The 18,547-nt window shown below is 34.5% G+C and overlaps 2 protein-coding genes across 2 annotated transcripts; one reads left to right on the top strand and one right to left on the bottom strand.

The window, feature by feature from the left end:
* The first annotated feature begins 5,055 nt into the window (after window positions 1-5,055).
* On the top strand, window positions 5,056-6,710 carry LOC136276139 (platelet glycoprotein Ib alpha chain-like). The gene is made up of 2 exons (XM_066087228.1): window positions 5,056-5,317; window positions 6,148-6,710. Exons 1-2 carry the CDS (start codon window positions 5,056-5,058, stop codon window positions 6,708-6,710), a joined length of 825 nt encoding a protein of 274 aa, XP_065943300.1.
* Window positions 6,711-16,378: 9,668 nt separating this feature from the next.
* On the bottom strand, window positions 16,379-17,728 carry LOC109621151 (uncharacterized). The gene is made up of 3 exons (XM_066080088.1): window positions 17,296-17,728; window positions 16,699-16,957; window positions 16,379-16,585 (listed from the first exon to the last, which is right to left on the bottom strand). Exons 1-3 carry the CDS (start codon window positions 17,710-17,712, stop codon window positions 16,512-16,514), a joined length of 750 nt encoding a protein of 249 aa, XP_065936160.1. The 5' UTR covers window positions 17,713-17,728; the 3' UTR covers window positions 16,379-16,511.
* Window positions 17,729-18,547: the final 819 nt, after the last annotated feature.

The following is an 18,547-nucleotide window of genomic DNA, read 5'->3' on the forward strand; positions in this document are numbered from 1 at the left end:
GTGTGGAAGAATCCTAGGTAGAGTAACTTTAGTTTTGTTTAAACCATGATGCCTCGGGCTTTTGAAAGATCCAATTTTACAAAAGTAAAACTTTTAAAGTATTAAAAAAAACCTCAAATGTCTATTGTATTGTTTTATTTATATGTTAGCATTTTGACAAATTGTTTAAAATTGTTTAGACTTTGGCCCCTTTGACAATATTTTTAATTTACAAGGGTTTCAAAGTTTGATTTATAGGTTTATATATTAAAAATGAATAGCTGTGTAAAAAAGTCGATATGCTCAATATGTATTTTTACTCGGACATTTACCGGTCCAGGGCTCACGATGGGATTTTGTCTCTGACAACAGCAGTATTGCAACAAGTCGAGAAACATTCTCACTAATCTTTGAAAATCTTACATCAAATGGACGCTACTTACATACAAAAACTCCGATAAAATTCCTTAAATACTCTCCATAATGAACTTTTATTCTGCAGCCACATCAACTTCTGACCAGACCGGCCATTCTGATAGCTAATGTTTAACTCAATTTCATTGGTTAATATTCCTGATGGTCCAATCAGAATCAGTCTTTTTCGAAGACGTCAAAATGGTCGTCTCAAGCCACGGGTTTTGTGTCCATTCTATTTCCACAGGGATATAGAATGGACACAAAACCCGTGGCTTGAGACGATGAGCCACTTGACGTTAAACTTTTTTTTATTTTTTATAATAAAATAAATTATGTACTTAAACATTATGGTAGCCTATAGTAAAAAAAATTATTATAACATCAGGCGCTTGTGTAATTAGATATACTATGTAATTTATAGATATACGGACTTTGAGTGTGAAATATTGTACATTATTTTGTGAACAAAAAGTGGGTATCTTTATTTATAAAGTGGTCTGGTTATTTTGAGTTGAAATGAGAATAAACATAATATTTTTCGTATATATAATATTAATAATAATAGTAACAAGAGGCCCAGGGGCCACATTGCTCACCTGAGCAAAAATTGCCTTAATTCTGATCAAATTAGCATTACAGTATCAAAATATCTTGACAACTGAGTACAGTAGATCTTGCTAAAAAAAATTGAAAATCTGCCAATTTTTATCAACCTCTTATTTTTTGGTAAATACCAAGCCCCTTTTGTTGTTGTACCTGTAAGAAGATTTGTCTCTATTCCTATATACCCCCCCCCCCCTCCCCCCATTTCATGGCCCCATTTTTTTCTAGGGAATCATGGTTTCATCAGACTTAAATCTGCATAACCTTTGCTTTCACACTAAGTACTGAGTTTTGAACCGAACACTTTTCCAGAATAGTTTTAAAGATTTTCTCTTCATATTCCTATGTAAAAATTCAAACCGCCATCACGGTCCCGCCCTACCACTAGGGACTGTGATTTTGCAAACTTGAATTTACACTACCCGAGGATGCCTCTACACAAGTTTAAACCCTTTCTGGCCAAAAATTCTTTAAAAAGAAGATTTTTAAAGATTTTCTCTATATATTCCTAAGTAAAAATTCATCCCCCATTGTGGCCTCACCCTACCCCTGGACTATTATTTAAACAAACTTGAATCTATACGATCTGGGGATGCTTCCACTCAAATTTGGGCTTTCCTGGCCTAATAATTTTGAGAAGAAGACTTTTAAAGATTTTCTCTATCTATAAAAATTCATCCCCCATTGTGACCCCGCCCTACCCCCAGGGACCATGATTTGAACAAACTTGAATCTACACTTCCTAAGGATGGTTACATGCCAATTTGAGATTTCTTGGCCAAATATTTTTGAGAAGAAGATTTTTAAAAGATTTTCTCAATATATTCCTATGTAAAACTTGATCTCCCAATTGTGGCCCCACCCTACCCCCGGGGATCATGATTTGAACAAACTTGAATCTACACTACCTGAGGATGCTTTCATTTCAATTTGAACTTTTCTGGCCTAATAGTTTTTGAGAAGATTTTTAAAGATTTTCTCTATATATTCTTATGTAAAACATGATCCCCCTATTGTGGCCCCACCCTACCCCCGGGAACCATGATTTGAACAAACTTGAATCTACACTATCTGAGGATGCTTCCACTCAAATTTGAGCTTTCCTGGCCTAATAGTTTTTGAGAAGACTTTGGCTCAGGTGAGCTAAAAAAGGTTAAGTTTACAATGCAATAAGTTGTTAAAGTTGGTTTCTGGAAGAAGAGACTTTGAAAATTTTTTTAATAAATATTGAAATTTTTTTTAGTTTTTTAATCTTTAGTTTTTAAGATCTGTGTACAAACATAGAATTGTGAGCAAATCTCTGTATCTTGCTTATAATTCGAAGCTTAACACTCAAATATGGTTAGTAAATAGAAATTGTAAACAATTATTTAAAACACAAGAAACATGCACTATAACAAATAAAGAACACAATTTATTTTTTCGAAATGAATCATATATATACATGTACATGTATATACCTACATATTTCCGACAGCGATATCAAACTCTATTTAAACTGAATAAACTCGAGAAAATGCCGAGCATCTCAACAAAACCTATTGCATTAATATACCATTACGCAAAATATAATGCCGAATTACCGATAGAATGAATTGTATTTCAGTACTTTTTTGATACATCAGATTTTGCTTAATTTGCGCAGGTAAACAGTTAACTGTTTGATTTACCGAAGTCTCTGTTTGATTTGATACGTAAAAATCACGAAATACAGACGATAGTTCCCAGGTTACAAAGCATAAATAATGAAAACGAAACGAAAATCAGAACAAGCTAACACCAACGTCATGTGTGAAAACTGTCAACGCATTGAAATATTTAGCCTCAATTTACTTCACAAAATCGGCACAAATACATTTTGCATGTTTCAAAACTCTCCCTTCGTTCGCGAACTGTTGCACAACAAGCAAATTCATCATAGTCAGATCGACCCTTTTTCGTATAATGTCATGGCTGCTTTAAACAAAGAACCTCGTTTTAGATGTATGGAATACGAGTCTTGGTAAAATGGGTACGCAAACCTGGGCCGTGGCAAAATAAAAGCCGGGGCAGATCGGCAATCGTCAATTCCAAATACGCATTATTTTGCAGCAATATTTACAGCAAATACAAATATACTGGTCCATCAAATATCCTGAAATTTTAATGAGATTGGCAGATTAATAACTGCCAATCTTTTGTTTTGCCCAGGCCAAGTCTTGTCTACCCATTTTACCGAATGCCGAATCCGAAGCTATTAAACTGATTGAAACACGCCTTTCCTTTATTATTATTTTTGTAATAACTCAGATTTGAAACATAATTAGACCTTAATTTTTGCAATTTATATTTTCCTTCCCATAAGGATAATTTATGCTAAACAACGTTGAATTGGAATCAGTAGTTCTTGAGAAGAAGATTTTTTAAAATGCACCCCCCTTTTTTTACAGTTTCAAGGTTTTCTCCGCTTTGAATACAGATCTGACTTTTATTTCTGCAATTTATATTCGCCCTCCCATAAGGATGCTTTGTGCCAAATTTGGTTGAAATTGGATAAGCGGTTTTAGAGAAGAAGTTCAAAATGTAAAAAGTTTACAGACGGACAGACAGACGGACAGACGGACGGACGGACAGACGGACGGACGGACGGACGACGGACAAAAAGTGATCAGAATAGCTCACTTGAGCTTTCAGCTCAGGTGAGCTAAAAAGGATTACATACCTCGGCTTTCTGGCGTTTTGCGTAGGCCCCTCTAGGTTTGGCAGACAGAACCAATTGCACAGCGCCATTCTCTTTGGCGTGAATGGGGAGGGGGAACGCCTGGCACTGCATCTACTTTCAACCCAGTCCTTGCCCCTTCGTAGCCTAACCTCTCTTGTCCTATCGGATTTGAGATTGTAAAGTGATTTTCAATTTGATTTTTATGAAAAAGAGATGCATTTTTCCCTCCAATTTTTTGCACTTTTTAAGTTTATTCTGATTGGATATTAGTGTTGTTTTGTTATATATTGTGAATGTTGAACTTCCCTCCAAAAACTATTTTACTCCTACTCATTGGATGCAGAAAACAAATTCTTAGCAGTTGGTACAGCGTAAGATTTTCTGATTGGATATTAGCGTTGTCTTGTTATACATTGTAAATGTTAAACTTCCCTCCAAAAACTATTTTCCTCTTACTGATTGGATGCAGAGAACGAGTTCTTTGCAGCTGGTACAGTGTGTTAAAACAGGTTAATGATATGTATATTATCCTACGGGTGTAGATAAAATTGATACGGTAACCCATGCAAAGTTTGATAAGATTGTACTTATAATGCTGTGTAAAGTGACGAGAAAGATTTTTTTATGTTTAGATGACATCGATTTTAAAAATTAAAGAGAAGCGCATAGTTTTCGTATATTGAATGTATAACTTGATACACTGGTAATGGGTTTTTAAAAAAAAAATGTTTGCGTATATTTAAGAAAGTGCTGAATAAGTGAAATACTTTTCAAATAGGATGACCTTATTGAATGAGAAGTGCAAATTACCCTCACCCTCCCTTTTTTGCAAGTATTTGTAAGAATGAATCACCCCATGGATGTGAGATGTTTTGACTGGTAAAAGGGTACAAAGCTGCTGTATTTTTCACTTCTTTTTGAAAGGTTTGACCTAATAAAAGTAATTGCATTTACAATAAAATCAACCCGATTAGAAACCTTTCGGACCTTATAGGTCAAATTAATTTCAATTTTTTTTATTAGTGATTTCTGTTGACAAATAACTGTGCTGATTCAATTCATTTTAACACGGATTTACTACACTTCCCTTAATGCAATGAACTCAAAGGCACATTTTGTGTCATCATGTATAGGTCAGCTCTTTTCAAGTTTTGAAACTTTGGGAGTACTTCAATTATAGAACTAATTGCTACACCCGATTTTCTATTACCTTTTTTGACCCTCTAATGTTATGAGACAAAGTGCGGTACTGATAACATTTTTACCTTATATAAGTAAAGGTAAAACTTTTATCAGTACCGCACTTTGTCTTCATTTCACACCGAGTATCTTTTAATACGTGTTGAATAGTAAAAATGTCATTTGCTGTTTTTCTCCTGTTCGGAATTGTTGGACTGTCGGCCCAACAGTGTAATAATGTGAACCGTTGTTGTCGGGAAACCGCTCGTGGGTTTGATTGCGCCTTAAAGAGGGATCCATGTTCCTGTATTTCTCTATGCGGGGTGGCGGACAACACGATTGTGGACAGCGGTCGCGCTACCCACAGAATATTTGCTTCAGAGAAACTAATTGTCCACCAGCAGAGCTCCACAGTCTATACAAGGATGCCATGTCCAGGTATATTTTTAACAATATTTATTCAAAGTTATGTTTTTTTATGTAAAAAGAAAGTATGAAAGGGGGATGGAGTTACGAGTTTGTAATTGCTTAAAAAAGAAACGAATAAAAATCTAAAATAACAGAAATTATTATAAATAAAAAAACATATGCTAGTTTATAAGAAAAAATATATAATTGAGAAGGGTGGATGGCCATTTCGGAATAATTTCGCATGCTACGTCATCATTTTTCACCTATTGAACTTTATTGAGTGCGCATCTTCCGAAGAAGATGGTAGGTGGATGAAATGTGGATTGTCATTCCGACACTTAAAATTTTGTATATTTAGTATGATGGCTTTGATGGAAAAAAAAATACTAGTTAGATTGTGGAAGGTGTTAGATGTACTTAGCTCACGATCCACTGATTTTCCCACTAAGAGATCGGATTGCAGACGACGGCTACCTGTCAAAGTGTCATACCCAGCGATTTAATTTACGGAGCACGAGGTCACATTTTTTTAGTTGACGCATTGCATAAAAAAGGGGGAAAAGGAATAAACATAAGAAAGTTGATATATAAAGAAGAGAATACCTTTGTGTGTTTTGTCATAAAAATACCTACATATTTTTCAAACAGAAATACCATTCGAATTTCATCGATTTTTTGGTAACAATACGGTGCACAAGCGGGGGCCAAATTTCTAAAAAACACTCTCACCATGATTTTCATACACCTAACCAAATATATGAGCTTTACTTTTTGAAATTTACTGCAGAATATATTAATTATTTTTATTAATTATTATTATTATGCAGAAAAATATTAAAACATTGTCTTTTTTCTAGGATCAACAACAACCAGAACAAAGGCCACCTCCGGGGATGGTACCCCCAAGCTAGAGTCCAACATGACGCAGACTGTCACCGGGGAGGGTACCCTCCAACCAGAGTCCCTTACGACGCAGGTTGTCACCAGGGAGGGTACCCTCCAGCCAGAGCCCATCACGACGCAGGTTGTCGCCGGTGAGGGTACCCTCCAACCAGAGTCTGTAACCGTCCAGACAGCACCAGTAGAGGGTACCCTCCAACCAGAGTCCGTCACGATCCAGACAGCACCAGTAGAGGATACCCCCCAACCAGAGTCCCTCACCGTCCAGACAGCAACGTTAGAGGATACCCCCAAACCAGAGTTCATCACCGTCCAGACAGCACCAGTAGAGGGTACCCCCCAACCAGAGTCCGTCACCATCCAGACAGCACCAGTAGAGGGTACCCCCCAACCAGAGTCCGTCGCCGTCCAGACAGCACCAGTAGAGGGTACCCCCCAACCAGAGTCCGTCGCCGTCCAGACAGCACCAGTAGAGGGTACCCCCAACCAGAGTCCATCACCGTCCAGACAGCACCAGTAGAGGATACCCCCCAACCAGAGTCCATCACCGTCCAGACAGCACCAGGAGAGGGTACCCCCCAACCAGAGTCTGTCGCCGTCCAGACTGCACCAGTAGAGGGTACCCCTCAACCAGAGTCCGTCGCTGTCCAGACAGCACCAGTAGAGGAGGGGATGAGGTCTACAGGTAGACAAAGTAATTCTACCCACCTCTCCTCTACTGGTTTAACACAACCTGATGTTTCCCCTAGTTCTACCACACTCATATTAGGTAATTTGCAATCAAATATTTATCATATGAATTTAAATTACCTTTACTTTCTATTTTTACTTGTTTTGATTCTTCCAATAGTCATATATAAATTCATTATTTATTCCAAAAAAAATCAGTTTGAAACTAGACAAAGAACCATAAATATGGCTGGTGTTTATAAAGAAACATTTATTTTGAAGTCTTATGAATCAAACAATATTGACATAGATGAAAGTTTTTCTGATTCATCTTTAAGTAATGATTATGCATCTATTGCATCATTATCAGAAAATGAATTATATTTGGAACCAATTACCAAGACTATGATAACGAAACTTTAATTTGTTTTCTTATCATCATTAGCATCTACATCATCATCATAAGAAGAAAAAAGCCCACAACACTAAAAAGACTGTCATCACCACTACCTTCTCCATCACCACTTCCAATTTCCCCTATTTACACACACCTTCGCCACCTTTAAGTATTGACATGTCATCACTTTTGTATACACCCTCATTGTTTTCAACCAGTACAAGCTCAGAGATATCTCTGTTTGATGTTTCAACGGTTACTGCAGCAGCTTCTTTTAAGCCATATTATGCAGAACATTGCGAAATGTCAACCTTTGGAAATGAAAATAGAAGGGTAACGAGAGCAATGACACAAAAGAAAAAAGATTAAATAATTTTCATAACTAAGTTTTTTTGGGAAGGGGGTGGTGGGGGCATTTTACAGGAGCATTTTTTACAGACTCAATTTTTTTTATTTTTGTTTTACTTAAGTTTAAAAAATGTATATAATTATACATGGTGATGTGTTTTTTTAAATAAGACGAAGGACGTGACTAATTTGTAAAAACTAGGCGAAACATCAGGTGTCATTATGTTAAATTGACTTTTATTATGTTTTTAGCTCACCTGAGCTGAAAGCTCAAGTGAGCTATTCTGATCACATTTTGTCCGTCGTCCGTCTGTCCGTCCGTCTGTCTGTCCGTCTGTCCGTCTGTCCGTCTGTCCGTCTGTAAACTTTTTACATTTTGAACTTCTTCTCTAAAACCGCTTATCCAATTTCAACCAAATTTGGCACAAAGCATCCTTATGGGAGGGCGAATATAAATTGCAGAAATAAAAGTCCGATCTGTATTCAAAGCGGAGAAAACCTTGAAACTGTAGAAAAAGGGGGGTGCATTTTTAAAAATCTTCTTCTCAAGAACTACCGAGTTAATCTTAACGTAATTTAGCATAAATCATCCTTAGGGAAAGGAAAATATAAATTGCAAAAATTATAGGCGATTTCTGTTCCAAATTTGAGATAATTGCGAAAATACTTATAAAGAATGGCTCGTTATTCCATATATCGTAGACTGGCAATTCATTGCGATAGACTGGTCTTATGACAGGCATCGCCAGTCTACCGCATCTCGAAAACGAGGTTCTTTGTTTGAAGCTGGCAGTTTGTTGTGCAACAGTTCACATGCGAATATAATCTATGAAACATGGAAATAACCTTGGTGCCGATTATTGTGAAGTAAATTGAGGTTAAATATTTCAAGGCGTTGTCATTTTCACTTGTGATGTTGGTTTTAGTTTGTTTTCATTTTTTCGTTTCATTTTGCTTTTTAACTTGGGAAACAATCGCCTTGTATTTGGAACATAGACTTCGGTAAATGTTTACCTGCGAAAATGATTAAATCTGATGCATTAACAACGTACTAAAGTGCATTTCCCTCTGTTTTTATTGTTTATTGATTAATTTTCTAATTGTTCCAACAAGGATCAAACAAGTGTGTTGGTGTTAGCTTGTTCGGATTTTCGTTTCGTTTTCATTATTTACGCTTTTAAACCTGGAAACTATCGTCTACAGGTATTTCGTGATTTTTACGTATCAATTCAAACAGATACTTCGGTAAATCAAACAGTTAACTGTTTACCTGCGCAAATTAAGCAAAATCTGATGTAGGGGTACTGAAATACAATTCCTTCTATCGGTAATTCGGCATTTTCTTTTGATATCGCTGACGGAAATATGTAGGTATATACATGTATATATATATGATTCATTTCGAAAAAATAAATTGTGTTCTTTATTTGTTATAGTGCATGTTTCTTGTGTTTAATTGTTTACAATTTCTATTTACTAACCATATTTGAGTGTTAAGCTTCGAATTATAAGCAAGATACAAAGATTTGCTCACAATTCTATGTTTGTACACAGATCTTAAAAACTAAAGATTAAAAAAGTAAAAAAATTGTCAATATTTATTAAGAAAATGTTCAAAGTCTGTTCTTCCAGAAACCAACTTTAACAACTTATTGTATTGTAAACTTAATCTTTTTAGCTCACCTGAGGGTGGGGCCACAATGGGGGTTGGGGGGGTTGGAAGTTTTACATAGGAATATATACAGTATATCTTTAAAAATCTTCTTCTCAGAAACTAATCAGCCAGGAAAGCTGACACTTGTGTGGATGCATCCTCAGGTAGTGTAGATTCATAGTTATGAAAATCATGACCCCCTGGGGTAGGGTGGGGCCACAATGGGGGATCGAAGTTTTACATAGGAATATATACAGTATATCTTTAAAAATCTGCTTCTCAGAAACAAATCAGCCAGAAAATCTGACACTTGTGTGGATGCATCCTCAGGTAGTGTAAATTCAAAGTTGTGAAAATCATTACCCCCGGGGGTAGGGTGGGGCCACAATGGGGGATCGAAGTTTAACATATGAATATATACAGTAAATCTTTAAAAATCTTCTTCTCAGAAACTAATCAGCCGACAAAGCTGACACTTGTGTGGAAGCATCCTCAGGTAGTGTAGATTCAAAGTTGTGAAAATAATAACCCCTGGGGGTAGGTTGGGGCCACAATGGGGGATCGAAGTTTAACATATGATTATATAGAGTAAATCTTTAAAAATCTTCTTCTCAGAAACTAATTAGCCAGGAAAGCTGGCACTTGTGTGGAAGCATCCTCAAGAAGTGTAGATTCAAATTTGTGAAAATCATGACCCCTGGGGATAGGTTTGGGCCACAATGGGAGGTCGATATTTTACATAGGAATAAACAGAGTAAATATTTAAAAATCTTCTTCTCAAAAACTAATCAGCCAGGAAAGCTGAAACTTGTGTGAAAGCATCCTCAGGTTGTGTAGATTCAAGGTTGTGAAAATCATGATCCTCAGGGGTAGGGTGGGGCCACAATGGGGGGTCAAAGTTTAACAAAGGAATATATAGGGTAAATCTTTAAAAATCTTCTCAGAAACTAATCAGCCAGATGATTCTTTATAATTATTAAGACTTTGGCCCCAGGACAATTCTTTGGCCTCACGAGAAGGTTCAGAGTTTGATGTACGTTTATATCCGATGTATAAACTATTGTTAAGGATCTTTTTGAGAACTGCAATACTCAACATATGACATGACTATAAAATCATCCTGTCAGAAAGGGGACTAATGATTATAAACATAAGAATATCCAGGGGAAAATGGATTTTATTTATACAGGATCTACATGTATTATTGTACATTGTCCAGATAGTTTGTATTATGACTCCATTAAGCTGATTTTATCATACCTATTGTTCCTCAGGTGAGCGATGTGGCCCATGGGCCTCTTGTTTTTAATCTTGATTACCAATTTAACATTTGCACATTGATATGCAAAATTGTTTTTAATTATTATTTTAAAAATATGATATCTTACTACAATATGTGCCATTTTTTAAATCTAGTCTTATTTTTAGTGTTTACATGTAATAAATAGAACACTTAAGCATACAAAATTCATTACCTTGTTCTAGTCATATTAATAGTGCTTTGTGTATACATATTTTACACTGTACACTATTTTAAGGTTAGGTTTTTATACTAATAATATTATCCTTAAATCGGTAAATGACTGGGATTCCGATTTAGCTGCTGCCATTCTGCCTCTGTCTTGGTTTGAATGCTCTCCGAAAAATAGGTTGGCCATTCCGAAGAGCTAAATCAAAATAGACATCGACGAATTGCCAAAAAAAAATGGTCCTAGCAATGTATTGGCTAGTGTTGGGATCTGAATGAGATTTGCATTTTCCTCATTCATCGATAAATTTGTCACATCTGCGCTGATGAGAAACAAAACCAGACTTTTGTGCTTCGGATATAGGACTCATATATCGCTATTTTTTGTCGAAACTACGAAAAATATTCCATTTTTGACCCACATGCAAGAAATTCGCATGGGGATATTGATATCGAGGGTTCAGCAGCACTTTCCTCTTTTTGAGAATCCTGTGGGTTTAAAGAACTATAAATCAAAGGCCGGAACGGCCACAAAGGCGTCGAACAGACATTTTATTTTATTTTGAATGATATCAATAACTTGAATTTCTGTTAATTTAATAGTGACTTCGTATTTCAAAAAATTTTTGACATAGAATAGAGAAGTATATGAATTATGTTTTGTGCTGCTTTAAAAACAAAAATAAGTTTATTTTCTTATAAAATAGGTATTGGTGCTTTTACAATTCAATAACTCATTATGGTTACAAAATTCGAAGAAATTTCAAAGTTCAAAAATAATTTTTTTTTTTTAAACAATTTTCACAAGTTCATGATTTGAATACATTAACAGTATATTCCTATTATAATAACAAAACATACTTTTATTTATTTCAATTCCCGTTTGAAACAAGATTCCCTATGGTACGGTTGTTTACAAACAAATCCACAACACGTGCTATCTAAAATGCTCGACCAGACCAACTACATTATCGTGTTTATTTTTATCAACAAAATCACTAGATACGTTAATCGCTTACATTTATTTTGGAGACCGTGCCCGATAACAAATAAATTTACATCGCAAATTTTATTTCTATCGGGCACGCTCTCCAATTAAAATGTAAGCGATAAACTAATATAATATTTAGTGAATTTTTACACCTGATTGTATTCATCCGCCATTTCTTGATTAAGCAAATTTATACTTATGCAATGAATTGTCAATAACCAGGTGGACAAAGTTGTTTTTTTGTACACAATTTATAGTTTCATAAATCAAATACGTTTAATACTTTAAGGTACTTATTTCTTATGCGCATTTAAAAGGCGGTGCAGTGCATGAATTTGGACGATTGCCAATCCAGACGATCGCTAGAAGGCTCTCGAGCATTAGCTCGACGCCTTAAAAAACGAATGGAAGCTGGCAGAAATGAACAAATAGACCTGTAACTGGTGTAAGTTCAATCAATCAGTGAAGATTTGCAAAATTAAAAGCATGAAAATTCCCATCCCATCTAACTTGGCCTTTCAATGGGTGCGTTTCCCAGTTGTTCATTAATTTGAAATGACAAAGATTAGCCAGTTCTCACAATATTAAGGCAAGTATCATAAACAAGTAATGTTTATCATACGGATAGTTTACCTGATTTACCTCCCTTATTATGAGGCGTTTTACTGCATATTTTACAAAAGAAGGAAGTTAATGACATGTTTTTTGACAACAATTTGTTACAATAACTGATTGGTAATCCAAAACAAGACAACACAATCTTGCCTTATATATGTGCCAAAAATTATGGTTTATCAAGAGAAAACTCTCGGTTTGAGGCAGAAAACTATTAATGAGTAAAAACATGTCTATTCCTTTTGTAGTTTTCGATACAGATTTCAATGAAATGGAAGGTGAAACACAAAGTGATCATTTTTTTGTTGAAATAAATTTACATTCATTTATATTTCCCTTGTATAACATAATTTGAGGAAAACAGACGATGACTTCGAAATAACCTACTACATCTGTGTAGTATTAAGTCATCTGGAGAAAGCGTATTTATGCTGCTTTTTTTTCGGGGCACCAAGGGGGAATGGATCTGATATCATTTTAAATATATATTGTACATATAAGTTTAACTTGCATATATGTATTACAAGAATTGTGAACATATATTTTCCAGAGCATCTGCTAATGAAACATAATGTAATTAAATAGGTAAATAGAGTGACAAATTAATTTCCTCTTATGTGCGAATTACTTCAAGAATGACATACCTTCTACTGATTCAAGTATGATTTGATAGCTCGACCTCAAGTTATTCGTCATAAGAATTTACGACAAAGTATTTAAAAAAGGATGAAAGTTAAAATTTCTTCATAGCACTATATAAATACCACAAAACTGAGTACGTTACATATACATCAAGAAAGAATACAAGATGTAGAGCAGTTCTCCGCCGAGCGTGCGGACTGAACATTGCCGAGTTACAACTCATTTAACTTTGGTCCGAATGAATGTATGAAGTCCTTGTATGGAAAAGTAATTGAAAGAGTTTACTAATTTTTTTACTTCTCAACTACTTACTTTACATCACATAAAAACAATCCACACAATTCACACAAGAAAAAATCCACGTAAGAACATCATATATGTATAAATCCAAATCTATTCGTTATCTACTGCTACAGGTACATATTGTTAGCTAATTTCATTCGCACATCTTTTGTAAACTTAGGATGACATTCCCAGCTGTTAGATACTAAAAAAACATTCTGATTTCGGTTCCTTTGGAGGTAAATCCCTTTGCGCTTTTGGCTTGACACTTAGAAATTCCACATAATTAAAATTATTTATTTCATTTCGGCCTCATATAAAAACTTATTTACTTTGTTTAGACTTCGAGTTAATCCTGTCTTTGTTACAGGCCTTCTCAGCGGAAATACGAGTACTTGTTATAACACCTTCTTTGGCTCAGCTAATAGTCTCAATCATCAAAGAAATTTTGCCGAAATTGGGCGTAAACGTTTTTAAAACAAGTTACCTGATTGGTCAAAATTGAAGTCCGTAGATTGACCGCAATGGTAAGTGACTTTAACAAAGTCACTTTCCATCTTGCGGCAATTCAATAAAGACGGATTTTATTTTGATTCATTCAGGTAAGCTTGAAATTACTATTTTATTCTTTTAATTATTTAAGCTGAATTTCATTTAAGGTTTTTATTACTTAATTTTAAATTAAGGATATTTTTGAAATAGTTTTTAATATCTTAATCCAATTAATTAAATAGTTTTTTGATTTCTTTCATGACTTCAATGTTAAATTGTTATTCGCTAAAAATTGCCCGCCTTATTAAAATAACTTTCTAATCTTTTTATTCTACACTTTAGATTATACTTATTTACGGATTTTATTTTGATTCATTCAGGTAAGCTTGAAATTACTATTTTATTCTTTTTATTATTTAAGCTGAATTTCATTTAAGGTTTTTATTACTTAATTTTAAATTAAGGATATTTTTGAAATAGTTTTTAATACCTTAATCCAAGTAATTAAATAGTTTTTTGATTTCTTTCATGACTTCAATGTTAAATTGTTATTCGCTAAAAATTGCCCGCCTTAATAAAATAACTTTCTAATCTTTTTATTCTACACTTTTAATTATACTTATTGCGTATTAATTTCTACTTTAAAATATTTAACTTTCCGGCCATTTAAACTTTACCGCGCCTTGCTAGATAGAACTCTTCTGTGCGAGGAGATAAACAAGTTAACGTATACAAAACGAAAATAGAAATTTTATCCGCTAAATTCTAAAACATGTTAAAATCTTAGTAATTATTTTATTCTTTCGATAACTTATTTTCGATCTATCATGTTATTACAAAGGAAACATTGTATAGGTCAGCCGTGTGCTTGATCTTGTTTTGATTTCTTTTGATGGCTATTGTTTATCAGTTTTAATTGTGTTTCGGAACTTTTGTTATCTCTTTGATTTTATAATATGCTTTTATTATTTGTGTATTTCATTCATTTTCTTTATAACACTTTCCATCTTGCGGCAATTCAATAAAGACAGTTTTTACTTAAATTTACGGATTTTATTTTGATGCAATCAGGTGCTGTGGAAGCAAGGTCATTGCAATTAGACACAGGTTAATCCTTGAGCTAATTTCCTCAAACAATTAGTCACGACGGTGAAAACCAGTGTGTGACAAGTATTACACTGCTCTACTACTTCTACTACACTGACCACTGCTATTGCTAATTTACCTACTTTTATAGTAAACAGTGCCCCCATAGTGGGGGGAGTGAATAATCTACCTCCTCAGTGCGGGGATTCAATACATAATATTATATAATTATAACGGTTCAGGTATTTAATTTTTTATCGATATAATGAAAAGCTAATTAGGGTTCTGGCATGATGATAAGGCTTACGATAAATGAGAAATTGATATTAGAAAACACTTTACAATTTGAATATTAATCAGTACTAAGAATTAATTTCCTACAACTCTCCCCCACTTAAGTTTTGACTCCGATCAAAAAAAAATATATGTATATTTAAACTAAATGAAATATAATATAACCCACACGTCACATGACTAGACATAAGATAAACAATATTTTTACTGTACATAATTAAAGATTAAAAAGCATTACAAGGCATAGTCGTGTGCAAACAACAAGTAGTCATGTTACATTATTCAGTAATAACAGACACATGTAATAATGGCAATAATAAACAATCAAACAAAATTAAACTATTGAAACTGGTAGGCTATGTATAAAACAAAACAATGAATAAAATTTAGATTTTACCAGTTCAATAAAAACTCAACATAAAAAAAACATTTTATTTAAACATTATTCATGGCTATACATTCTTTAATTCAAAGTATTTACAATTTGCATGTACAATATATGTAGCATCTGTTTCAATTGTTCAATTTTGAAAATGTTCTGGAATTTCGCTTAGGACGTCGGTGGTGAATTTGAAAACATCAAGATCTTCTGCGGGAATAGTGTCTGAATGAGAAAGTTTAGTCTCTCGCACAACTTCTGTTATGCTGTCATTATATGTTACGGCCCTTTTCGTCATCTTTAAAATAACTGTTGGTCATCTTTATGTAACTGTTTCCGTAACAGTCCTCGATGTCGGCGGAATTATCGCTGGATCCGGATCAACGGAGCACTCAGAGTCGTCATCTTCAGCGACGTTAACATTGTGGTCATTCTTCAATGGAATCATGGACTCTGGGCTCGCACACTCCAGTATCTTGTCCACCATAGCGTCCATCTTTTCCCTGTTTGTTGAAGCCAAAAGTTTTCTTTACATTTCTGAGTTAATTGACAACCAATCCTCATCATCGCTTATCGGTTCATAGTGAATGGAGTGTTGGAGAGAATTCGCTGGCGCTGTATCCTCATAGAGCGAACCATCACACACATTAATTCAAAAACATTTTTTCCTCGAACATTAATTTTAGCCATCAATGCATTTGATAGACATATGTAGTAGGAAAACATCATATATGAAAATTGAGATGGCATTGAATTCCAGTCCTCCCCTTCCCCCAAGAGAAAAATAAAAATGATTTTTTTTAACCTCTGCATACACTTCTTTACAGAGTCAGCTTCATCATAACCCCCAACTTACATCAAAAGATTTTTCTACAATGCAAAAAATAACACTTCTTTAATAACACAGAATACAATAAGATTGAGTATTTTTCTTATATTTATATAAATAAAACATACCATTCTCATTTTAAAGCCCTTGTCTTCCAGGTTGTTCTCAAGTAAATTTAAGTCATCTGTTGTATCAACTGTAGCAGGTCTCTGATTTCTGTTAACCAAAAAATTGTCCTTCGTTGGAACTCTAGGAGAAAAATAATTATTCATTTAATATATATAAATATTCTGCAATTAATATATCAATAATCCTTTTTTAACATTATTGTTAACAAACAGTGTATTCTATAAGTAACTCACTTTCTTCTGTAAGTGGAAAAACTGTTGATTTCTTACTGCCATCGCTAAATCTAGCAGAAGGTGAATTGGTTCGGCGTAAACTCGCAGAGGGTGCAGACACTAGGCAATGAGTAACTTCTACGAAATCTCCAACTTTTAAGTCGGTTTCTGCTAGGTTTCTCCACAGAGTCACCTCCATGGAGTGTCCCTGCTCTTTTAAGCTAACAGTTCTTAATTTGGTTTCTTGGTGGCCTACTTGAACAAGTTTTACTGCCTCATCCTGAAAGAAAAGTATAAAATTCTAACAAAGAAAATTACAATCCATTAACAAATATATATAATTAGTTTCTTTTTCCCGTTATGTTTGCATTGCCATTGGAAATCTGTGATGATCATTTTCCTATCATGTCTATAACACGCAAAACAACAAAGATGGTGTGTAAGGCTTTAAAGCGAGGATACACAAATATTACAAACAAATAAACATCAACTCTAACATAAATAATAGCATTAAAGTCAAAATATCATATCACTCTTAACGTGCAATTTGCCTGCATGGCCTGATGTGTTAAAGGACCGAAGATATCCAAAATATAAGCTAAATTACGTTGTACTTACCCAAATAACCTGTCCCTGTACTGATATAATACCCGTTATGGGCATATCCAGAGCCTCTCTAATTGTTTTGGAAGGTGAAGTTGGTGTTATGAGCAGCACAGCTTTATCTGTCTGCTCTTTCGTCAGATTAAGATGAGGCGCACACATGATCTTTGAATGGGTAAATAAGACAACCTTATTTCCTTTCACAAGGAAATTTCTTAACTGCATGGTTTTGCCTTCTCTGATCTTCATCATCTGGTTTTCGTCACTCAATGTGGCCAGCATACAATCTGTTTTATCGGCTATGCTGAAGTTCAACATGCTTCCCTTCGTTCCACTGCTGCCAGTGAAGTTTGCAGTGTGTCCAACTTTGGCAACAACCACAATCAATTTTCCCATGGGATATGCTGCTGCTTCTTTCCCTTTATTTTCCATAATCAAATCTTTGAGACTTTTTTCCTGCATATGAAATTTATAGTATTAAATCATAAATTTGAGTTTTTTCCCCCTAACATTTAAGGACTGTGTAAAAATTTAAAGCATCTGTGATAAACAGTTGCTGAAAATTCTTTGACAAAAATTTGTTTGAAAATTTGGTTATTTGGTAAAAAAAATAAGTAAAGTCGTCATTTAACAGGAATTTGACGTCCGATTGGTACAATTTGGTTAAAAAATTAGTAAAGTCGTGATTGAACAGGAATTTGACGTCCGATTGGTACAAAAATATATCCCACAATATGGCATGATTTAAGAAACACTGTGTAAAAATTTCAAGCATCTGCGATAAATAGTTGCTGAGATAAATGCGACAGAAATATTTGTTACGGACAGACAGACAGACACACAAGGGTAAAATAGTATACCCCCTCTCTTTTAAAGCGGGGGTATAATAATTTCTTTCTCGGCAAACGAAAATACAAACAAAAATGCATAATGGGAATGTTAAGAAAAAGAAACCGTTTGGTTTCGTCCCCCGAATGATTGGGGTCATTCAACCCGCATGCTGTGCATCGATTGTAAAGAAAGCAAACTTCAGAAATAATAGCGAACAAAACGTACACATGTTTATTTGTAAATTGTCTGATCATTTTGACCTTTAATCAAAGCGATGACAAAGTCGTAATACAACCACATCCTTATCATCGTCAGGGGTGGAATTTAACATGAGGCGAAATAACGCGGTACCCTTTAATGTCGTTTGTTTTGTTAGCAAATTTTGTACGTATTTTTCTTCATTTAAATGTGGCTTAATTGACTGGGGAAAATACTG

This window comes from Magallana gigas, chromosome 1 (assembly GCF_963853765.1).
Source record: "Magallana gigas chromosome 1, xbMagGiga1.1, whole genome shotgun sequence".
NCBI lineage: Eukaryota > Metazoa > Mollusca > Bivalvia > Ostreida > Ostreidae > Magallana > Magallana gigas.